Below are 25,137 nucleotides of genomic sequence, written 5' to 3' on the forward strand. Positions count from 1 at the left end.
GTGTTCGGATGATGTCGCCGAGGGGCAGCATGTAGATGAGAAATAGGAGGAGGCTAAGGATAGATCCTTGGGGTCACCAGAGGTAAGGGTGTGGGAGTGGGAAGAGAAGCCATTGCAGGTGATTCTCTGGCTACGATTAGATAGATAAGACTGGAACCAGGTGAGGGCAGTCCCACCCAGCTGGACAATGGTGGAGAGGCGTTGGAGAAGGATGGTGTGGTCAACCATGTCAATGGCTGCAGACAGGTCGTGAAGGACAAGGAGGGATAGTTTAGCACTGTCACAGTCACAAAGGATGTCATTTGTGACTTTGATGAAGTACATTTGTACTGTGGCAGGTGCGGAAACCTGATTGGAGGGATTCAAACATGGAGTTCTGGGAAAGATGGGCATGGATTTGGGAGGTGACAGCACATTCAAGGAACTTGGAGAGGAAAGGGAGTTTAGAGATGGGGGCAGTAGATTGCAAGGACAGAGGGGCTCAACGGTTGGACTTTTGAGGGGGTGATGATGGCAGATTTGAAGGAGAGGGGGACAGTACCTGAGGAGAGAGAACCGTTAACAGTATCAGCTAACATGGGGGCTAGGAATGGAAGTTGGGCGGTCAGCAGTTTAGTGGGAATAGGGTCGACAGAGCAGGAGGTGGGTCTCATGGACTAGGTGAGCTCGGAGAGGGCACTTGAAAGTGCAGTTGTAAGTGAATTGAGAGAGAGATTTTTCCAGGGTCGGACACAGAAGGAAGCAGGATTGGGAGGGGAAAGGGGGTTGTGGGTGGAGAGTGATACAAGGAAGTGATGATAGATCACCTTATCTGCGATTGACGCGAGGCCACATGAGGTTGTAAGGTCAAGGGGGTGGCCATGAATATGGGTTGGGGAGTTTATATGGACGGAGAGATTAGGGGAGGATAGGAGGGCAGTGAACTCAGAGAGGGAGCATGATGAGTTGAGCTGGAGGTTGAAATCACTGAGTATGAGAAGTCGCTCGGTGCAGAGGGTGAGGGAGGAAAGTGGTGAAGATATCTCGGTGAGAAACTTGGCTTGGTACTTGGGTGGGTGGTAGAGAACGAGGTTTTTAAATGAGAGGGGAGAGGGGTGGAACAAGGTGAGGTGCTGAAAGGAGGAGAAGGTCCCAGAGGAGTAGGGGGACAGACCAAGGTGTGATTTGGTGATAAGAGCCACACCGCCACCGCGACGGCCTGAGCGGGGCAGGTAGTGGACGGTATAGCCAGGTGGGGAGGCTTCATTTAGGGGGAAGGTGTCATCACCAGTGTTCCTGCTAAGGTGGCACGGCCGTACACCAATCGGGAGGTTCCGCGCAGGCCAGTCACCAACTGCTGCCATTGGAAGATACCACGCATGTGCAGCAAATTTAAAGGGACCGCACCAAAAAAAAATTAGAGGGAACATTGGTCATCACCCCTGAGCCAGGTTTCCGTCAAGGCCATGTTGTCAATGCAATCATCCACAATAAGCTGGCAAGAATGGCAAGGACCTTGTTCACAAGTGAATGGACATTCTAGAGGGAGATGCGGAGAGGGGCAGTAATAACTGATCCAGTGGCAGAGTCCAAAGGGTCAGCATTGGGAGGGGTGAGCAGGATGGGAAAGAGGTAGGAAAGATTAGCCCCCAGCGGGCGCGCTGGGCGGGAAGTTCGGCGAGAGAGTAGGATGGAGTTGGAGTTGCTGCTCATAAGGAGGCAGCGACGAGTGCCTCGCTGGGCCCTCCGGAGAATGCCGAGAGGCACAGAGGGACGCTGTAGGCTTATCTAAGAGGGAGTCAAGCCTGGGACAGCGGCAGGAGAGCAGGGAGGTTGAGGAGTGCTGAAGGGTTGGTGTAGGGATTTGCGAGGGCAGAGTACACAAGAGTGGTGAAATGAAAGGACGCATGATGTCAGGTGAGAGTGGTCGAGGAGGGGTAAAGAGAACAGAAAAATGAAGGGGGAGAAAAAGTGGAAATAGAAGTGATGGGCTCGGGTACCCTCTTCTCTACCTCTCCAAAGCATTCACGTCCTTCCTAAAGTGAGAGTAGGCTGATGGGGCGGTAATTGGCCAGATTGGATTTGTCCTGCTTTTTGTGGACAGGACATACCTGAGCAGTTTTCCACATTGTCAGATAGATGCCAGTGTTGTAGCTGTGCTGGAACAGCTTGGCCAGAGGTGCGGCTAGTTCTGGAGCACAAGTCTTCAGCGCGATAGCCGGGATGTTGTCGGGGCCCACAGCCCTTGCTGTATCCAGTGTGAACATAAGAACATAAGAAATAGGAGCAGGAGTAGGCCAATCGGCCCCTCGAGCCTGCTCCGCCATTCAATAAGATCATGGCTGATCTGATCCTAACCGCCAATCTACTATCACAGAACCATCTCCTGAATCTAACAGAATTAGACACACAAAATAGGAGCAGGATCAGGCTACATGGCCCCTGGGCCCGCTCCGCTACCCACAGGGCCATGACCGATCCGAACCTAGACTCATGTCCAAATTCCTGCCCGCTCCCCGTAACCCTTAATTCCCTTTACTTCTAGGAAACTGTCTATTTCTGTTTTAAATTTATGTAATGATGTAGCTTCTACAGCTTTTTGGGGCAGCATATTCCATGGGCCTACCACCCTCTGAGTGAAGTAGTTCCTCCTCATCTCAGTTTTGAAAGAGCAGCCCCTTATTCTAGGAGTATGCCCCCTAGTTCTAGTTTCACCCATCATCGGGAACATCCTCCCCGCATCCACCCGATCCAACCCCTTCACAATCTTATATGTTTCAATAAGATCGCCTCTCATTCTTCTGAACTCCAATGAGTAGAGTCCCAATCTACTCAACCTCTCCTCATATGTCCATCCCCTCATCCCCGGGATTAACCGAGTGAACCTTCTTTGTACTGACTCGAGAGCAAGTATGTCCTTTCTTAAGTATGGACACCAAAACTGTACGCAGTATTCCAGGTGCGATCTCACCAATACCTTGTACAACTGAAGCAATACCTCCCTATTTTTATATTCTATCCCCCTAGCAATGAAAGCCAACATTCCATTGGCCTTCTTAATCACTTGCTGTACCTGCATACTAACCTTTTGAGTTTCGTGCACCAGGACCCCCAGATCCCTTTGTACTTTCCAGTTTCTTGCCATTAAGATAATAACTTGCTCTACGATTTTTCCTGCCAAAGTGCATAACCTCACACTTTCCAGTATTGTATTCCATCTGCCAAATCTCTGCCCACTTACTTAGCCTGTCTATGTCCTCTTGCAGGTTTTTTATGTCCTCCTCACTCACTACTTTTCCTCCCATCTTAGTATCATCTGCAAACTTTGATATGTTACACTCGGTCCCCTCCTCCAAATCGTTACTATAGATTGTAAAGAGTTGGGGACCCAGCACTGACCCCTGCGGAACACCACTTGTTACTGATTGCCAGTCTGAGAATGAACCATTTATCCCAACTCTCTGCCTTCTGTTAGATAGCCAATCCTCTATCCATGCCAGAATATTACCCCCAATCCCGTGATTGTTTATCTTAAGCAATAATCGTTTGTGTGGCACCTTGTCAAATGCCTTTTGGAAGTCTAAATACACTACGTCCACTGGTTCCCCTTTATCCACCCTATATGTTACTTCCTCAAAGAACTCCAGCAAATTTGTCAAACATGACTTCCCCTTCATAAAACCATGCTGACTTTGTCCTATTAAATTATGATTATCCAAATGTCCTGTTACTGTCTCCTTAATAATGGACTCCAAAATTTTACCTACCACAGATGTTAGGCTAACCGGTCTATAGTTTCCAGCCTTCTATCTACTGCCCTTTTTAAATAAGGGTGTTACATTAGCAGTTTTCCAGTCTGCCGGGACCTTTGCTGAGTCCAGGGAGTTTTGGAAAATTATTACCAATGCATCCACAATCCCTACCGCCACTTCCCTCAAGACCCTAGGATATAAGCCATCAGGTCCAGGTGATTTATCCGCCTTGAGTCCCATTATTTTACCGAGCACCACTTCCTTAGTGATTTTGATCGTGTTTAGCTCCTCCCCCCCTTTAGCCCCCTGTTTGTCCAGTGTTGGGATATTCTTAGTGTCTTCTACTGTAAAGACTGATATAAAATATTCATTCAGCCATTTCTTGATATCATGTGGAGTGAATTGAATTGGCTGAAGACTGGCTTCTGTGATGGCGGGGACCTCAGGAGGAGGCCGATAAGGATCATCCACTCTGCACTTCTGGCTGAAGATGGTTGCAAACGCTTCAGTCTTGGCTTTTGCACTCACGTGCTGGGCTCCGCCATCATTGAGGATGGGGATATTCATGGAGCCTCCTCCCGTTAGTTGTTTAATGGTCCACCACCATTCACGACTGGAAGTGGCAGGACTGCAGAGCTTTGATCTAATCCATTGATTGTGGGATCGCTTAGCTCTGTCTATAGCATGCTGCTTCCGCTGTTTAGCATTCATGTAGTCCTGTGTTGTAGCTTCACCAGGTTGGCACCTCATTTTTAGGTACGCCTGGTGCTGCTCCCGGCATGCTCTTCTACACTCCTTATTGAACCAGGGTTGATCCCCTAGCTTGGTGGTAATGGTAGAGTGAGGGATATGTCAGTCTATGAGGTTACTCATTCTGGTGGAATACAATTCTGCTGCTGCTGATGGCCCACAACGCCTCACAGATGTCCAGTTTTGAGCTGCTAGATCTGTTCTGAATCTACGCCATTTAGCACGGTGGTAGTGCCACACAACACGATGGAGGGTGTCCTCAGTGTGAAGTGGGGTCTTTGTCTCCACACAGACTGTGCGGTGGTCACTGCTACCAATACCAACAACACTGAAGTCCCCCCCCCCCCAAGAGTACATTCTGTGCCCTTGCTATCTTCAGTGCTTCTTCCAAGTGGTGTTCAACATGGAGGAGTACTGATTCATCAGCTGAGGGAGGGCGGTAGGTGGTAATCAGCAGGAGGTTTCCTTGCCCATGCTTGACCTGAAGCCATGAGACTTCATGGGGTCCAGAGTCAATGTTGAGGACTCCCAGGCCCTCTCCTTCCCGACTGTATACCACTGTGCCGCCACCCTGGTAGGTCTGCCCTGCCGGTGGGACAGGATATACCCTGGGGTCGTGATGGAGGAGTTTGGGACATTGGCTGAACATTATGATTCTGCGAGTATGACTATGTCAGGCTGTTGCTTGACTAGTCTGTGGGACAACTCTCCCAATTTTGGCACAAGTCCCCAGATGTTGGCGAGGAGGGGTTGACTGGGCTGGGTGTGCCTTTGTCGTGTCCGAATCCGGTGCTGGATTACTAATCTCGTAACAGAACCAATCATGCAACCGTGCTGGGATTTGTCCAGCCAATCCCGGACAGCTCCTCCTCCACTTCCTGCAAGTTCCCAAACTTTCACTTTCACTTCCCGAGAATCTTGCCTTTGCTTCCCACCGTCATGGCTTCTCCCAGACCCCGTTCTGAGGATAAATTCGTCTGTGCGATCTGCCTGGACATCTTCAGCAACCCCACCACCATCCCGTGTGGACACAGCTTCTGCCTGCAATGTATCGGCACCTACTGGGAGCTCAGCTCCAGCTCCAGCTCAGACGGGGCCAGTTGCCCGCAGTGCCTACACACCTTCACTCCGAAACCCACACTGCACAAGAACCTCATCTTGTGTGAGGTGCTGGAAGACCTCCGCTCAAGGGGTAAGCTTTCACCTGGCTCTCCAGCTGGCCCGGGGGATGTCGCCTGCGATGTCTGCACGGAGACCAGGTTAAAGGCCAGGAAATCGTGCTTGGATTGTCTGCTCTCTTACTGCGAGAGCCACTTGAAGCCTCATAACATGGACCCAGCTTTCGGGGACCACACCCTGACTGACCCAGTCAAGCACCTCCATGCTCAGAGAAGTTGTGCAGCTCACGGGAAAGCCCTGGACTTGTTCTGCAGAACAGAAGGAATATGTGTTTGTGAATTGTGTGTCACGGGGCAACACGTTATTCATGAAACGGTGACTGTGGAAGAGGAAGTAGGTGAACGAAAGGTAAGGAAAACTGCCCGCCTGGTTCTGGATCAAAGCTCCAGTTTCCAGGGTGGCCAACCATTCACATTGAGAGAGGGAATCCAGATCATTCTACAATGCTGTTTTTTAATAGTTGTATGCATGCTCGAGTGGGTAGATTTGTGTCAGCTTCATTCAGCCCCATCTCACGCAGGCACAAAGCCTGTGGATTTTAAATACCCATCTCTTTTGCCTAGAATTGGTCATCCTACATGGAAGTGGTTAGGGTCAGAAAAACGGGGACTGGGGATGAATAGAAGCAGGAACTTCTAGTTGAGGTCAAGGGATTTGCTCCAGTACAAAGCACGATCCCATGTGAGGCGCGCTCCAAGTTGCTCATTAAAATTTGGCCTCCTGTTGGCCTCATTTCTCCAGACTATTCTGTATTGGAGTAAATAGTGTATACTCAGTAACTAGTGAATAGTATTGATCCTGTACGTGAGGGGGCAGCAGGAGCTATTGAGGATTTAATGCCTTTATAGTCTACGCAGGATAATTCAGTGTCATTTTTGCAGTAAAAAGTGGGATTACCCAATGAGGTTGACATCAGCAAGGTAAATAACGCTGCAAGGTGGGCACTTAGTGTTCGAAGCATTGAATGATCAGATCATGTGAATTAAGAAACGTTTGAATTAAGAGAAGCAGATACAGTCCCTGCCATTAGTGCCATGAATTCTGTGTTCACTGTCGATTCTTAATTAATCAGTTTCCTTCTAGAAACTGCTTCTCCAGAAGAAATCTGACATGAAAGAACAGCTACAAAAGACGTTGGCAGAGATCAGTAAGCTGCAGCAAAATGTTGATTCAGTCACGGTAAGTCCATTGGTGATTGCTGACTTCACAAAACCAGTGAGCTTTTCACTGGATAGAACATAGAACAAGAGGAGGTCATTCTGTCCCTCGAGCCTGTTCCGCTATTCAATTAGATCATGGCTGATCTGTATCTCCGCTCCATTTACCCGCCTTAGTTCCATATCCCTTAATACCCTTGGCTAACAAAAATCTATCAATCTCAGTTTTGAACTGGTCAATTACCCGAGCCTCAACAGTTTTTTGGAGGAGATAGTTCCAGATATCCACTACCCTTTGTCTGACAGTGATTCCTGATGTCACCCCTGAATGGCCAAGCTCTAATTTTAAGGTTATGCCCCCTTGTCCTGGATTCCCCACTAGAGGAAATAGTTCCCCTCTATCTACCCGATCAAATCAAATCATCTCGCGCATCCCCGATTTCCATCACTCCACTATTGGTGGCTGTGCCTTCAGCTGTCTGGGCCCCAGATCTGGAATTCCCTCCCTAAACCTCTCCGCCTCTCTCTCCTTTAAAATGCTCCTTAAAACCTACCTCTTTGACCAAGCTTTTTGTCACCTGTCTTAATGTCTCCTTATGTGTCTCAGCGTCAAAGTTTGTTCGATAACACTCCAGTAAAACGGTCTGCACAGAGCGGGATTAAAATGGAGTGTACTTAAACAGTGTTTTATTTGGGAATTTGGAAAGAGTGCGAATTCGGAGAAGAGGGGGAAGGAGTTGCTGCTTTTTGCCTATGCTTTGTGTTACAGGTGGATATCTAATTTCATTACCCTTAACTTATTTAGATTAAGTAAGTAGTCAAGAAACTACACTGTAAACTAAGTTACCTAATTACAAATGTAATTAAATTTAAATAAAACAATGTCATATAGGGATGGTAGTGCAGGTGGTATGTCACAACTGCAGCATGTGGGAGTTTGTGGAGAGCATTGTGATCCCGGAGAACCACGTTTGCAGTAAGTGCCTGCATCTTGAGGAACTTCAGCTCCGAGTTGTTGAGCTGGAGTCTGAGGTGCAGACATTGCAGGGCATCAGGGATGGGGAGAGTTACCTGGACACATTGATCCAGGAGGCAGTCACACCCCTTAGGTTAGTTAGTGGTACAGGTCTAGTTAGTGGTCAGGGACAGGAGGGTGTGACTGCAACATAGGCAGGTAAGGGGACCCCAGGTGCAGTGCTGGAGGAGCCTCAGCCTTTGCCCTTGTCCAACAGGTATGAGGTTCTTGCTGCTTGTGTGGATGAGGGAAAAGCCTGTCGGATGGATGAGCAGGCTGACCATGGCACCATGGTGCAGAAGGGGTTAGATATTGTTCTCTGCAGCCACGACCAAGAGTTCTGAAGGTTGAATTGCCTGTCGGGGTTAAAGACATCTCCTCGCGGCTGGAGGAGAACTTGGAGTGGGAGGGGGAGGATCCAGTTGTCGTGGTCCACGTAGGAACCAATGACATAGGTAGAACTAGGAATGAGGTTCTGCTGAGGGAGTTTGAGGAGCTAGGATCTCAAAGATAATCTCTGGATTGTTACCTGAGCCACGTGCAAATTGGCATAGGGACAAACAGATTAGAGGTTTAAATGTGTGGCTCAAAGAGTGGTGTAAGAGGAAGGGGTTTCAATTCATGGGGCCCTGGCACCAGTACTGGGGAAAGAGGGAGCTGTTCTGTTGGGACGGGCTGGGACAAGTGTCCTGGCGAAACGAATAACTAAGGCAGTAGACAGGGCTTTAAACTAATTAATGAAGTGGGGGTGTGAGGATTCAGGAAAGAGTAAACTTAAAAGCAGCGAGAGAAATGTCAAGGCTCTAGAGCTGAGTAGAGTTTTGGGTAAAAATAAGCAGAGTGGTTCAGGAAGGGGCAGAGAGAGTAACAAAGGTAATAAGGCATCAGTGATGTAGCCATTACAGAGACGTGGCTGCAATGTGGCCAAGGTTGGGAACTAAATATTCCAGGATACTTAACTTTTAGAAGAGATAGGCAAAATGGAAAAGGAGGAGGGCTAGCCCTGATAATAAAGGATGGGATAAAGACAGTAGCGAGAAAGGATCTTAGCTCCGAAAATCAAGAAGTAGAATCATTTTGGGTGGAGCTAAGAAACAGCAAGGGGCAGAAAACATTGGTGGGAGTTGTTTATAGGCCCCCAAACAGTAGCTGTAATGTAGAGCAGAGTATAAATCAGGAAATTAGAGGTGCATGTAACAAGGGTAATGTAATAATCATGGGGGACTTTAATCTACATATAGACTTGGCAAACCAAATTTACAGTAAGTGTGAAGAACACATTCATGGAATGTATGCAAGATAGTTTTCTAGATCAGTATTTTGAGGAACCAACTAAGGAACAGGCTATTTTAGATCTAGTATTGTACAATGAGAAAGGGTTAATTAATAACCTTGTAGTAAAGGGGCCTTTAGGGAAGAGTGACCATAATATGATAGAATTTCATATTAAGTTTGAAAGTGATTTATTTAAATCCGAAACTAGGATCTTAAATCTAAACAAAGCAAACTGTGTAGGTATGAGGGGCAAGTTGGCTAAGGTAGATTGGGAAACTACATTAAAAGATATGATGGTAGACAAGCAATGGCTAGCATTTAAAGAATTAATACATAATTTACAACAAATATACATTCCTTTAAGGCACAAAACCCCCACAGGAAAAGTGGTCTAACCGTGGCTAACGAGAGAAGTTAAATATAGTATTGGATCAAAGGAAGAGGCTTATAATGTTGCCAAAAAGATTAGTAAGCCTGAGGAGTGGGAAGATTTTAGAATTCAGCAAAGGAGGACCAGGAAATTGATAAAGAAAGGGAAAATTGAATATGAGAGTAAACTAGCGAGAGACATAAAAACAGACTGTAAAAGCTTCTATAGGTATGTAAAAAGGAAAAGATTAGTGAAAGTTAATGTGGGTCCCTTACAGGCTGAGACAGGAGAAATTATAATGGGGATCAGGGAAATGAAACAAATACTTTGTGTCTGTCTTCACGGAAGAAGATGCAAAAAGCTTCCTGGAAATAGTAGAGAACCAAGGATCTAGTGAAAATGAGGAACTGAAGGAAATTATTATTAGTTTTTAAAAAAGTACTGGAGAAATTAATGGGACTGAAAGTCGATAAATCCCCTAGACCTGAAGGCCTACATCCTAGGGTTTTGAAAGAGGCGGCTATAGAGATAGTGGATGTACTGGTTGTCATTTTCCAAAATTCCATAGATTCTAGAATGGTTCCTGCAGATTGGAAGGTAGCAAATATAACCGCACTATTTAAGAAAGGAGGGAGAGAGAAAACGGGGAACTACAGACCAGTTAGCCTGACATCAGTAGTAGGGTAAATGCTCGAATCTATTATTAAGGATGTGGTAACAGGGCACTTAGAAAATAATAATAGGATTGGGCAGAGTCAACATGTATTTATGAAAGGGAAATCATGTTTGTCGAATCTGTTAGAGTTTTTGAGGTTGTAACTGGTTGAATAGATAAGGGGGAACCAGTGGATGTGGTGTATTTGGATTTTCAGAAGGCATTCGATAAGGTGCCACACAAGAGATTATGAAACAAAATTAGGGCTCGTGATTGGGGGTAATATACTAGCATGGATTGATTAATGGACAGAAAACAGAGAGTAGGAATAAACAGGTCATTTTCGGGTTGTCAGGCTGTTACTAGTGGGGAACCGCAAGGATCTGTGCTTGGGCCTCAGCTATTCACAATCTATATCAATGATTTGGATGAGGGGACCAAATGTAATATATCCAAGTTTGATGATGATACACAGCTGGGTGGGAATGTAAGTTGTGAGGAGGGTGCAAGAGGCTTCAAGAGAATATAGACAGGCTAAGTGAGTGGGCAAAAACGTGGCAAATGGAATATAATGTGGAGAAATGTGAAGTTATCCACTTTGGTAGGAAAAATAGAAAAGCAGAGTTTTTTTTAAATGGTGAGAGATTGGGAAATGTTGGTGTTCAGAGGGACCTGGATGTCCTTGTACATGAATCACTGACAGTTAACATGCAGGTACAGCAAGCAATTAGGAAAGCAAATGGTATGTTGGCCTTTATTACAAGAGGATTTGAGTATTAAGAGTAAAGAGGGCACCGGGTGGGCAGAGGAAATGTTTCAAGGACACCCTCAAAGCCTCCTTGGAAAAAGTGCAAAATGCCCACCGACACCTGGGAATCCCTGGCCCAAGACCGCACAAAGTGGAGGAGAGGCATCTGGGAAGGCGCTGAACACCTCGAGTCTCTTTGCCGGGAGCAAGCGAAAGCCAAGCGCAGGCAGCGCAAGGAGCACGCGTCAACCCAAGCACCCCACCCACCCGCCCCTTCAACCATCGTCTGCCCCACCTGTGACAGAGACTGTAGGTCCCGCATTGGACTCATCAGTCACCTGAGAACTTTTTTTTAAATGTGGAAGCAAGTCATCCTCTGTTCCGAGGGACTGCCTAAGAAGAAGCAGAAAGATGTCTTACTGCAATTATATAGGGCCCTGGTGAGCCCACACCTGGAGTATTGTGTACAGTTTTGGTCTCCTTACCTTACCTACTTACCATAGAGGGAGTGCACCGAAGGTTCACCAGACTGATTCCTGGGATGGGGGGATTGTCCTACGAGGAGAGATTGAGTAGACTAGGCATATATTCTCTGGAGTTTAGAAGCATGAGAGGTGCTCTCATTGAAACATAAAGTTCTTACTGGGCTTGACAGGGTAGATGCAGGGAGGATGTTTCCCCTGGCTGGGGAGTCTAGAACCAGGGGTCACAGTCTCAGAATAAGGGGTCGGCCATTTAGGACAGATGAGGAGAAATTTCTTCACTCAGAGGGTGGTGAATCTTTAGAATTCTCTACCCTAGAGAGCTGTGGAGGCTCAGTCATTGAGTATATTCAAGACAGAGATCGATAGCTTTTTGGATATTAAGAGAATCAAGGGATATGGGGACAGTGCAGGAAAGTGGAGATGAGGTAGAAGATCAGCCATGATCTTATTCCATGGCGGAGCAGATCCAAGGGCCAAATGACCTACTCCTGCTCCTGTTTCTTATGTTCTTAAAACACCTTGGTACGTTTTACTACTTTAAAGGCACTGTATAAATGGAAGTTGTTGTTAAACACCTCAATCAGGTCATAATCTTCTGTACTCAAGGGAATACAAGCCTAGATAATGCAACCTGTCCTCAGTCTGAAAAGTTGCTGACTCCATTTATTGTTTATCAATAGAATTCGTCACAGGAGGTGAGAGCTGAGATCACCAGGAAATTCACTGCAATGGTCAAAGTCATTGAAAAAGTACATAAAGAAGCGATTGGACTGATAGACAATGATGAGCGAGTGGCACTGGGCCAGGCTGAGAGCATCAGGAACCAATTAGAGCAGAGGTGTGCTGAACTCCGAGAGAATGAGCATCAACTGAGAACCCTGCTGACGATCAATGATAACCTGATATTCTTGCAGGTAAAATGTGTATATACTTTTCTTAATTATATAAAAATTCACTTGATGTCTGTTACCATGGCTGGCAACCAGCGGGGAAAAAATGCAGTTACGCAATAACTCATGTCTTCTATTGGGGATTGGAGCTGGGAATCACAGTTTCACATGTGTCTGCCTCTGACTTTTCCATTTTATTTTTACTGTGTGCTCTTAACTTCTGTTTTCTATCCATTGTATTGACTATTCTGGCTGTCTTGTGAGAACAGTTTCATTGTTGAGAATGATTAGTGTTACTGTAATAAATACCAGAGTGAGAATTCCCTACTGACTGCTTTAGGGCTGGCACTGGGAGTCTTTCTGGTGCTTTCGATGGCCTGTCTGAAGGCCCGAGACAGGAGCTGTGTGCTCGGCCTCACTTACTCCTGCTGCTCCCCATCTCCTTACAGAAATACTCAGCTATCTTTTCCAGGACCCAGAATGGAAGTACTGTGGTGAAGGGCGGGGGGAACAAGAGACTTGTTTCGCTATTTCCGACTCCACCGTCTCTTCCTCAATTCCTGTGCTTTTCTGCCCACGGTTGCCGGGGGCCCCAGGCCCACGGTTGCCGGGGGCCCCAGGCCCACTAAAGTTTATTTTGTAGTAAACAGTAATAAGTTTTGGCTGTGCTAAACTATGGCATAATATTTCCAACCATAGTAATTCTTTTTTGTTTCTTTTATCTCGCTAGTTTTGATTACGTAGGATATACGGCACAGAAACAGGCCATTCGGCCCCACCAGTCCATGCCGGTGTTTATGCTCCACTCGAGCCTCCTCCCGTCTTTCCTCATCTAAATCTATCAGAGTAACCTTCTATTCCCTTTTCCCTCCTATGCTTGTCCAGCCTCCCCTTAAATGCATCTATACTATTTTCATCAACCACTCCCTGTGGTAGCGAATTCCACATTCTCGCCACTCTCTGGGTAAAGAAGTTTCTTCTGAATTCCCTATTTGATTTTTTGGTGCCTATCTTTTATATTGATGGCCTCTAGTTTTGCTCTTCCCCCACAAGTGGAAACATTCTCTCTGTATCTACTCCATCAAAACCTTTCATAGTTTTAAAGACCTGTATTAGGTCACCCCTTAGCCTTTTTTCAAGAGAAAAGAGACCCAGCCTGTTTATCCTTTCCTGGTAGGTGTACCCTCGCATTTCTGGTATGATCCTTGTAAATCTTCTCTGCACCCTCTCCAGTGCCTCTATATCCTTTTTATAATGGGCCAGAAATTAGGATCGGGTGCTTGCCACGCGTGCAAGCCCCCGATGTGCACTCGCCCTGCGCGCCGACATTTGAAGCCCGGGCCTGCTTGCATTTCCTGTCACTGGCCCAGTTCAGATGTCGGCGCGATGTGCTTGCCTGATCCAGCGGCGTAGTTAGTGCGATGTGCCGGCTGGGATCAGGTGAGCACTGTGCAGCCAATCAGGGGAGGGGAAACTCATTCATGAGTTTGATAGTAAAGACTGTCAAACTCATGAAAAGTACGGGCGCCCAAAAGACTAGTTTAACTCTAATTAAAATTTAAAAAAAATCCCAATAATTAAATAAACTATAAATAACTTTTTAAAACTATTTAAAACAATTAATAATTTTTGAAAAAATAATTTAAGAAATCGGGTCTAAAAATAAACTTACCTTACTGTAAAGTCCTTAAAAACAATGAAGCTTTGGAAAAAATGTAATAATTTTAAATAATAGACCACTTACCTGCAAGAATCCACTCCTTACGTCTCCTTTTTTCATTTCTTAAAAAGTTCAGTCCCTTGCACACGCGCAAACCTGTCAAAAAGGAAGTTCAACGCGTGCGCGCAGAGTCCTCCGCGCACGCGTTGGACCTCTTAACCCCTTGGTTCGATGGAGAGGAAATGCCGGTTTCCCGCGCATGCGCTGTGCATGCTGAAAACCGGCAATTCCTCCGGCCACACGCGTGAGTACACCGTCCGTACTCGCGCATTGGGACCGGAATTACTGGCCCACTATGGCGACCAGAATTGCACGCAGTACTCCAAGTGTGGTCCAACCAAGGTTCGATACAAGTTCAGCATAACTTTTCTACTTTTCAATTCTATCCATCTAGAAATAAACCCTAGTGCTTGGTTTGCTTTTTTTATGGCCTTGCTAACCTGTGTCGCAACTTTTAGTGATTTGTGTCTTTGTACTCCCAGATCCCTTTGCTCTTCTACCCCATTTAGATTTGTATTTTCCAAGTAATATGTGACCTCCCTATTCTTATCAAAATGTAATACCTTGGCCTAGAAATTCAGTATAGCCACGTTTGGGGCGCTACAGCCGGGCGTTCGCTAAATTTAGCACCCGGCGCCACCTTCGCCGATATTCAGTTGCATCGCCCCAAGAGGTTGCTGCTGCGCTAAAGCAGGCGATGCACGACTATCATTAGGCGCTAAGCCGGCGATCCGGGGTGCTAACACCGAGGGCAGGCGCATCGCAGGTGCGGCGAGTTATCGATTGAAGGCAGACACGCTGGCACCGGTCAGCTCTTAAAGGGGGAGGGTCGACTTGTTTGGCTGCCATGCCCTGCACACTGCAGCCCTGAAGCAAGGCCTGACCATTGCTGGTTCATCAGTTCTACGCCCTGGACCATGGGGAAGCCTGCTATTCTTCCAAATCCCATTGCACGCTCTTGCTGCTTGTCCAGGGTCATGGGGAAGGAGATGTACTGACGTCTCCTTCTGAAAAGGGCATTGGTCACCTGGCGGATGCAGCAATGTACCGCGAACTGGGAGATGTTGGCAATGTCCCCAGTAGCGGATTGGAAGGAGCCGGTGGCATAGAAGTTGAGAGCCACCGTCACCTTCACTGCCACCGACAGAGACGTCCTGCTCCTCAGCTGTGGCTGCAGATCTCTACGAAGCAGGTGGCAGATTTCAGTGACCACCTCCCTTCTGAATCGCAGCCTCCAAACACACTGCTCCTCAGACATGTTCAGATATGAGAACTGCTGGCGGTATACCCTGGGTGGGTAAGGCCTCCTGTGCCGACGCCTGTTGGCCCTTCTCTGCCTGGCCATGACTGGCACTCTCTCACGGCGTCTCTGATCCCTTTGAATGCAATGCAGAAAGCCAACGTTTCCACCCATTGCAGCCCCCATTATATGTGGCGACTCAAGGCTATGGCACTGAAAGTTAAATCCAAGTGCAAAGCTCTGGCCTGAAGCCAGAAGTACCTGTGCGAGCACTGAGTCAAAGCAGAAAGCTCTCTGCCTTTGTCTCTCTCCAAATATCCGTCTCTCACACAGAAGAATTGGCACAAAATGGCTGCCACTTATAATGCAGGAGGAGTCCCCTTTAAATAGCGCCCCCTGCAGCGACTGGGAACCGTTCCCCTCTACCAGTCGCTGGGGGTGCCAGGCGCAAAGAAGGCCGCGCCACTGAATTTCCGGTTCGGGGCGCACAAAGGGCGTTGCACCATGAAATGACGTAGGGATCTGAGGAATTTCGCGAGAGGCGCAGATCGTGCCGCGCCCGGGCGCTAGCCGCTTAGCGCCCCACTTCTCCTCCTCCGGCGCTAGCGGCTGGCACAAACCACTGAATTTCTAGGCCTTGACCTTATTCATTAGTCTACTATGTGATACCTTATCGAAGGCCTTTTGAAAATCTAGATAAATTACATCGACTGCATTACCCTTGTCTACTCTATCTGTTACCTCTTCAAAAAAGTCAGTGAGGTTGGTCAAGCAAGGCTTCCCTTTGCTGCCTTGATAGTAATCTGCCAAAACTAACTCTCTTAACAGGTTTCAGGTTTGAAAGGGTTTGAAAATAGACTCGCTGTTTTGAAAAAGGCCAGCTGAAAAATACCTTCAAAAACAGTAACTGGGGCCTCGTGAACCAGCTGAACTGGATGGAAGTTTGCAATTGAAGTGATTGTATGTATTTGAACTGAATGTCTGGGTCCCCTCACCCAGATATGTTTTCTGACAAATCAGCAATATGAGTTGGAACATTCTTGAGAGTGAAAGCCCTCGTTGAATTGGCTCGTGTGGAACATAAACACCGCCACAGACCAGTTGGGCTGAATGGCCTGTTTCTGTGCTGTAAATTCTGTGTAACTCTGTGAATTAGAGAAGCCATCACAGAGTGAAATCTTGGATGGCATGTTTCATTTATTATTTCAGGACCTCTTGTATCCTGAGCACCTCAACCGGTTCACTAAAGCCCTTGGGGGTGAAGGGAGCTGGCCAACCCGGCCTGGCCCTACACGTGAGTCCAGGCCCACACTCGGTGGGTGTGTCAATCCCTCGGGGCCACCAGGGATGGGCCAGTGTTGCCCGAATTCCAGGAACAAATAGGGAGAAAAAGCCAAGTGCGGTCGGTTTGTTCAGCCCTGAAATTGGATGTTAGCTGATGGCCTGACTTATTTTCGGAGAACTTTTTGTAGGTTAACTGATCCATTGTGCTTTATTCCCTGATAGGAATCCAGTTGTTTAAAAGCAAGCGTGCAACCTCTGGATTTCCCGCAGTTAAAGACAGATGTCCACTCCTCACTGGCTAACGTCAACGAAGTTGTCACAGAACTTGCCACGTGGGTTAAACAGCGAGTGCAACCGATTTCCAAGCAAATCCTAGACAGACAAAATATCGGTTAGTGAATTCATACATTTCAGTTATTAGATAATTAATGTTTTATTAATTTATTACTTTTCCAACAATATGGATAAGACAAGTGACTTGGCTCAGTGCAACTCTTTACCCAGAGAGTGGTGAGAATGTGGAACTTGCTTCCACATGGAGTGGTTGAGGCGAATAGCAAAGATGCATTTAAGGGGAAGCTGGATAAACACACGAGGGAAAAAGGAATCGAAGCATATGCCGTGTAGCTCTTTCCCTTACTACTGTTCGGACCTCGAGAATTACGAATTAGCTTAACAATGACAGACAAGGATGTGATCAATAAAATTGGTCTTTTAATCAGACTATAGTTCAGAATTCAAGTGTACATAGAAGCACCTTTGGCAAAAAATTCAGAGAACTCCTGGCAATAAATATGCCTGCAACTTATCAATTCAAAGTATATAAAAGTGCCCCTTTAATGATCCAAATGTACATAAAAGTTCCCTCTTTAACTTTATCTAAGCCCATGTCCAATTCTCATTCATACCCCTCCATTTCTGGGTGATCGGTCAAGGAAAACTAAGCCGAAACATGAACTGGCCAGCTCTCTCACTTCATTATTCCTCCTGCTCTGTCTTCTCTGTTCTCCTCCTTATCTCTGAAAACTCCCGCCACTGGGTTGTAAGGCCTCGTTGATCGTAAATTACTCTCTGCCTCCCTTGGATAGGTCTGTCCACTCCAAACCGTCCCTGATTGGAGTTCCACCGCATGACACATTCCTGTTCTTGTGAGATGTGTGTTCTCCCCTTCTTGTCCAGGTGGCTTCCCAAACAAAGAACACACACTGACCACCATTTTGTGTCTTCACAAACAAAGAACACATGCTGATTTCTTACATTTTAAATCCGTCTGTTATCATCTTACAATTCGTTCACAATTTCGATCTCCACACGGTAGCAGCGGTTTTATTACACTTTCCAGAATCTTACAGCCGATAAGGTGAGATGAAGCAAGATGGGAGGAGGCTCGTGTGGAGCATAAACACCGGCACAGACCAGTTGGGCTGAATGGCCTATTTCTGTGATGTAAGTTCTGTGTAATATCCTAGGACATATCTATACTTTCCACATGCAGTGGAACCTGCTGTCTAAATGCGATCGTTCTGCATGGAAGTCTCCAAAATGATAAATCCCAGTTTCAGATCACAAATCATTTGTCCTATTTAAGCAAAGAGCCTTGGGAATGATGACGACAATTCTGTGTGCTTCTCTACATTCATCAAACAATGGAATAGTGCTGCCTTTATATTATAATGGGGCGGGAAGTCTGAAGGTGAATACATCCCAGGACCGTGTGGCTCCACATCGGTTCCGGCTCAGCTTCCCCGACTGATTCAAAGTCATGGCCCTTGTTGGTTTTGAATAGAGCAGCTGTGTGACGCATGGGACTGCTCCCTGCTGCTGTCGTCAGTGAGATGATCCAGCGGGTGGGTGCAAGCTGGACCTCGCTGTGCCCGTTTGGGCGTAACAAGACCCAATTTCAGGGACCACATCCTGCGTCCCAAGGACGTCTGAAGAACGTCCGACCTGAGATTGAGTTGGGCCATTTTTCAGGTGTCCAGAGTGGCCGCCTAAGCTGGGTGTTTGACCCTTTGCGTATGCTAATGAGGGACCTAGCGCCTGTTTTAGGACCCCTCGGAGAAACTAGGCTGCCCAGACGTCGTGCCTGCTCTGCTCTGCGGCTGCCACCAAAAAGGTAAGTAAATGTATTCATTTCTTTTTAACATTCACTTGGCGCCATTAGAGCTCCGCCCAGCTCCATGTCTCTCCTGCTGGCTACGATCGACTCCCCCTCCCCGGCACTTACCTCAGAGCCTCTACCGGCGAGGCAAGTGGCCTGAATTTAGTTTTCGGAGATGGGCGAGCTGTGGAGGGGCAATTGGCACCTGGCAACTCGGCCAAATCGTTGAACTGGGCCTAATTGTGGGCCGGCCTCGGGCATCGCCGATTCTGGGCCTGAGAAAATAGGCCCAGATGAAATTTTCTACCAGGGAGTAACTTAAACTCCCAGAGCATTCGGTCTATCGACAGATCTCTCTACCTATCTCGTTATCTGTGCTTATTAACATGATGGATAAAATAAATAGAACAATGCGAGTTGCTAAAGCTATGCTGTGGAAATTAAACGCAAGTCTTTATTGATTCTTCTTTACTGTGTTTACTTTGTACAGCCAGTCAAAAGATGGTGAACACACTTATATTGGAACCAAAGACCAGGGAGGATTTCTTGCAGTGTGAGTATTTCTGATAAGTGCAATATTTCATCTCAAATCGGCGAGGTATTCACAAAGTGTGTTGGGGCGGGACTTCTACTTGCTGACTTGACTCCATCCAATTTGACAGGGTAAACGCCATTATCAAAATGAGGGCTAGCCACCCACCGGCAGGGTGGTGGGGGTGAGGTGGTGGCAGGGGGAGTAATTATTGAGCCTGAGGGAAGCATAAAGAGTGTTTTGAACTCCCGGGCCTCATTTACATATCCTGACTCTGATTCTCGCCTGATGCCGGCGGGAACGACGTAATCACCGGTGGGCGGGGAGTCAAAATTGGTGGAGGGGAATTCAGGCACCACTGGGGGCCCTGGGAAAGTGTTCCTGGCATGGTAAGTACAGATTGGAGGGAACGGGGGAGGCCTAAGGTGTCCCTTTGAGACATCCTGGCCCACAATGAACTTTTATAAGATGACTTACCCGGGCCTTCTGTGGCCTGGGTCCTTGCTGCTGCCAGTATCTGCTGGCAGTTTGGAGGCTGAACGGCCCTCAGTCAGGCCCGCGGTTAAAATGGCGTCCGAGTGCTAATGACGTCATCCCTTATGTTTGCGATGCTGCTAACATAACGGCGGACTCTGACCCTGGGCCTGCCTGGTGCAGACTCCTCTTGCCCCCGAGAGAAAGTGTTTCATGTGTGACCCTTGACCCTCGAGCATCGGCAGGATATTTGACCAGGACTGAGGCGGTCTTCACCAGATGTCCTCACTTTGCACCAGGAATACACCAGGCCAGAACTTTAGCTGGTTTTCCCCCCACCATCTCTCCAGCATGGGGCACTGAGAGCAATTGTAGTCTCCCAGTAGCCCCATCAACAGCGCAAACTGCAAATCAACCCTGGCACCTTCTGATCTGTATCGCTTAGTATTGTAATAAAAGACTCGATTGGGCATCTAAGGTCTGTCTGGAATCCTGTCGGGTGAAAGAAAACTTGTATTTCTATAGCGCCTTTCACAGCCTCAGAACGTCCCAAAGCCCTTTACAGCCATGGAAGTACTGTTTGAAGTGTAGTCACTGTTGTAATGTAGGAAACACAGCAGCCAATCTGGGCACAGCAAGCTCCCACAAACAGCAGTGTGATAAATGATTAGATAATCTGTTTAAGTGATGTTGGCTGAAGGATAAATATTGGCCAGTGTACCGGGAGAACTCACCTGTTTTTTTGAAATAGTGCCATGGGATCTTTTATGCCCCCCTGCGAGGGCAGACGGCGCCTCGGTTTAACATCTCATCTGTGAGATGGCACCTCCGACAGTGCAGCACTCCCTCAGTACTGCACTGGAGTGTCAGCCTAGATTATATGAGCAAAGCAGTTATTAATCTCTCAGAATCCTGTTACTGTTTCATTGGACAACTGCCAGGAGGTGCAAGTTGCCACTCAGGCTGGGCATCTCCTTCTAGTTTGTCCTTTTTTCCCCCCTCCTGGGGTCAGCCTCCGCCCAGTGCTTCTGTACAGGGTGCGGTTTACATAGAGTGGGAGCTGAGTGAACTGGGGAATTGATCCCGCATCACCCATTCCCAATCCGATGCTTAGCACCACCGGTGTCCCAACAAATCGATCATCGCTCTTCCTTTGTCTCCACAGTTGCTCAAACACCCAGATTTAATGTGAATTCGGCAAATCATTGTCTTCACTTCTACAACGGCTATCAGACAGTGACACATTCAACATCAAAGACTTACCCCGATCACAAGGACAGATTTGATTTTTATCCACAAATCCTGTGTACAGATTACTGGCGGAACAACAAGGGCTATTACTGCGAAGTAGACTTGCTCAAAAGTTTGAGCACTGACCATATTTGTGTGGGCATCACAACCTCTGATATCCAAAGAAAAGGGAAGGACTCTTCCTGTGTCCTTGGTGGCAATAACTTGTCATGGTGTTTAGACTTGCACCGAACGGCACGCAATAATTTCTTGGTTTTGCATAATGGGATAGAGTCTGAAATACCGAGTGCAAGGTACACGAGAATTGGAATGTACTTCGGTAAATACAGCTTGTCATTTTACAGTGTGACAGATACAATGACTTTACTCTACAAATTCACGGGTGTGAATCTAACTGTGGCCTATCCTGCTTTTCAAATTGGAGCTGGGACAACACTGACTCTTTACAAGCTTAAATAAAGACTTCGGTGCTGGAGCTGGCGCTGTGCAGTTGTGTGTTGGGAGTCATGTGATGAGCGTTACTCATGTCTTTGGATGGAACATAATTCCTTCGCCAATAATAAATCTGAAATAAAAAGCTAGTATCAGTAATGGTGAATTGTCGTTAAAAACCCATATGGTTCACTAATGTCCTTTAGGGAAGGAAATCTGCCATCCTTACCTGGTCTGGCCTATATGTGACTTCAGACCCACAGCAATGTGTTTGACTCTTAACTGCCCTCTGAAATGGCCCAGCAAGCCACTCAGTTGTAACAAACCGTTACGAAAAGCAATAATAAGAATAAAACCGGACGGACTTGGCACCGACTTCGGACACAATAACGGCACACCCAGCCCAGTCAACCCTGCAAAGTCCTCCTTACCAACATCTGGAGAGCTGTCCCACAGTCATACTCACAGAATTGTACCTTTCGGCTAATGTCCCTTGGTATGATGGTGATACAGTGGTATGCAGTCGGGAGGGAGTGGCCTGGGTTGTCCTCAACATTGACTATGGACCTCATGAAGTCTCATGGCTTCAAGTCGAGCATGGGCAAGGAAACCTCCTGCTGATTACCACCAGGAAGATGGTTGTGATGGTTGGAAGTCAAATCATCACAGCCCCAGGACATCGCAGCAGGAGTTCCTCAGGGCAGTGTCCTAGGCCTAACCACCTTCAACTGCTTCATCAATGACCTTCCCTCCATCATAAGGTCAGAAGTGGGGATGTTCACTGATGACTGCACAGTGTTCAGTACCATTCACAACTCCACAGATACTGAAGCAATCCATGCCCACATGCAGCAAGACCTGGATGAAGTTCAGGCTTGGGCCAATAAGTGGCAGGTAACATTCATGCCACACAAGTGCCAGGCAATGACTATCTCCAACAAACGAGCATCTAACCACTGCCCCTTGACATCAATGGCATTACCATCGCCGAATCCCCCACCGTCAACATCCTGGGGGTCACCATTGTCCAGAAACTCAACTGGACCAGTCACACAAATACTTTGGCTACAAGAGCAGGTCAGAGGCTGGGTATTCTGTGGCGAGTGTCTCACCTCCTGACTCCCCAAATCCTTTCCACCATCTACAAGGCACAAGTCAGGAGTGTGATGAAATACTCTCCACTTGCCTGGATGAGTGCAGCTCCAACAACACTCAAGAAGCTCAACACCGTACAGGACAAAGCAGCCTGCTTGATTGGCACCCCATCCACCACCTTAGACATTCACTCCCTCCACTACCGGCGTACCGTGGCTGCAGTGTGTACCATCTACAAGATGCACTGCAGCAACTCGCCAAGGCTTCTTCAGCAGCACCTTCCAAACCCGTGACCCCAACCACCTAGAAGGACAAGGGCAGCAGGCGCATGGGAACACCACCACCTCCAAGTTCCCCTCCGAGTCACACACCATCCCGACTTGGACATATATCACCGTTCCTTCATCGTCGCTGGGTCAAAATCCTGGAACTCGCTCCCTAACAACACTGTGGGAGTACCTTCACCACACGGACTGCAGTGGCTCAAGAAGGCGACTCACCACCACCTTCTCAAGGACAATTAGGGATAGGCAATAAAGGCTGGCCTTGCCAGCGACGCCCACATCCCAGAAACTAATGAAAAAAAAACCTCTGGTGTAGTAATAGATTTCACGGTGTTACTAGGCTCTGGGGAGAGTCACTATGAAAGCAGTCACTGTTCACCTGTCTGTGTTTGGTCACAATTCTCCGATGACGGAGTCTCTGACCCAACAGCCTCTCCATCACAGAGACCACCTACTTGCACCTCTGTAATGCCGCCCGCCCAGAAGGCTCATCCATGCCTTTGTCAGCTCCAGACTTGACGATTCCACTGCTCGCTGGCCAGCCCTTCACCCTCCACCCTCTGTAAACTTCAGCTCATCCCTCTGTTGCCCGTTTCCTATCCTGTTCACCCATCAGCCCTGCCCTCGCTGACCTACATTGGCTCCCGGACCCCCGTCCAACGAGTCCAATTGAAAATTCTCATCCTGCTGTTTATATCCCTTCAAGGCTTCACCCCTCCATATCTCTGCAACTGCCAACACTACACCCCCTTCCTCCCAATACTCTCCGTCCCTTCTGCATTTCCCCTTCCCCTTACCCCATTATTGGCGGCCGTGGAATTCCTTCCCTAAACCTCTCCACCTCCCTCTCCTCCTTTAAGATCCTCCTTAAATCCACCCTCTGGTCATCCTCGGCCTGCTGTTGTTCACTGACCATTATATTCTTTTTGATTACTCTCTGTGAAGCGCCTGGGGACGATTTTCTACGTTAAAGGCGCTGCAGAAATACCAGTTTTTATTGTCTCTGTGTAATTGACATGCCGTCATGTGTGCCCTTTCTCCGTGCTTTAATTCACCTCTTCGATATTCAACCTCGGTTTATGATGATGATGTTTAAAGTTGCCCCATTTATAAACACAGGAAGTGAGCACAAGTCTTTGGATATGTTATAAATAGATGTGTTGTTTGCTGTCTGTTATTGTTACAAGACTGATTAGTATATTTTGGTTCTTTGGAAATTATTTTATTATATGTTAATTATGAGTGGTTTTCAAATTTTTCTCTGGGAAACCCTTTTGAATATTGAGACATTTTTTGGGACGCCCTACGAATATTGAGGCATTGCTGGGTATCCTTCTCCTTCTGCCGAAAGACACAGATATGCAGCCTGATGGAGAGCGTTTTTTTAAATTGGTTCACAGCATCAGAAATAACCTGCTGATACATCAATAAATACAGATATCTGATGATCCTGTGATCCCGCCTTCACCCGGAATTCCCCCAGGGAGCCCAGTTTGAAAACCTATGCTACTCTGAGGTGCACCTGTTTGTAGCAAGGAACTGGTGATGGCCATTTCTCCCTCACAAAAATAAGAAAATTGTCGGCAAGGAACTGAAATGCTGATGCTAGTTTTCTGTCTCTGGTGACCACGTCTGAACAGAGGCAGATAATTCGACTCTTTGCCTGAAAGTAACGTAGAGCTACACCAGGATCTGTGCCTCCCAGACTGCAGGCTCCCTCCCTCCCTTTGAAGGTGTTTTTGGCCTGCAGCTCATCAATTGACCACCTCCCTTCTCAAGGTTTCTGGGAGAGAAAGAAAGACTTGCATTGATGTAGTGCCTGCCACAGCCTCGGGACGTCCCGAAGCACTTTACAGTCAGTGCAGAATCTTGTGTAGTATAGCCACTGTTGCAACGTAGGAAACACGGGAGCCAATCTGCACACAGCAAGCTCCCGCAAACAGCAATGTGATAATGAGCAGATACTCTGTTTAGTGATGTTGATTCAGGGATTAAGTATTGCCAGAACACCGGGGACAACTCCCCTGCTCTTTGAATAGTGCAGTGGGATCTTTTACGTCCACGTGAGAGGGTAGAAGGGGCCTCGGTTTAACATCTCATCCGAAAGACAACACGTCCCGATAGTGCCGCAGAAATTAGCCTGATCCAATGGTAAGAGATGGTACGCAGCCAGGCTTGTGACCTATGAAAGGTTCGTCTGACTCACAGCAGCCAAGGAGCTAATTGTTAGAAATAAATTTTGAATCAGAGCATTGATCCAAAGAGGGGGGACAGAACTGTACCCAAAATGTTCTGCACGTAACTGTAACTTGTGAACTCTTTTTTTTAAAGAGGCTGTATGTTTCTGACAGAATGCCATTTACTAGGTAGTGTTAATACTGATCGTTTATATTGGGATTGTGGACTTGTTATGTTCCTGATAATCCTCTCTGTAACTGTGTTATCATAATGTCAAATAAATTAGCCTCT

At 47.2% G+C, this 25,137-nt stretch overlaps 1 protein-coding gene across 1 annotated transcript; it reads left to right on the forward strand.

Moving 5' to 3' along the window:
- The first annotated feature begins 5,374 nt into the window (after positions 1 to 5,374).
- Positions 5,375 to 25,137, forward strand: LOC147102635 (tripartite motif-containing protein 16-like). Its single transcript, XM_085963313.1, has 6 exons — positions 5,375 to 6,008; positions 6,744 to 6,839; positions 12,046 to 12,279; positions 16,722 to 16,890; positions 19,091 to 19,153; positions 20,772 to 25,137. The coding sequence occupies exons 1-6, from the start codon at positions 5,421 to 5,423 to the stop codon at positions 21,314 to 21,316; spliced, it is 1,695 nt and encodes a 564-aa protein (XP_085819439.1). The 5' UTR covers positions 5,375 to 5,420; the 3' UTR covers positions 21,317 to 25,137.

The sequence above is a fragment of the Somniosus microcephalus genome, chromosome 21 (assembly GCF_052327205.1).
Source record: "Somniosus microcephalus isolate GS21.2 chromosome 21, FLI_Smic_1.0, whole genome shotgun sequence".
Lineage (NCBI taxonomy): Eukaryota > Metazoa > Chordata > Chondrichthyes > Squaliformes > Somniosidae > Somniosus > Somniosus microcephalus.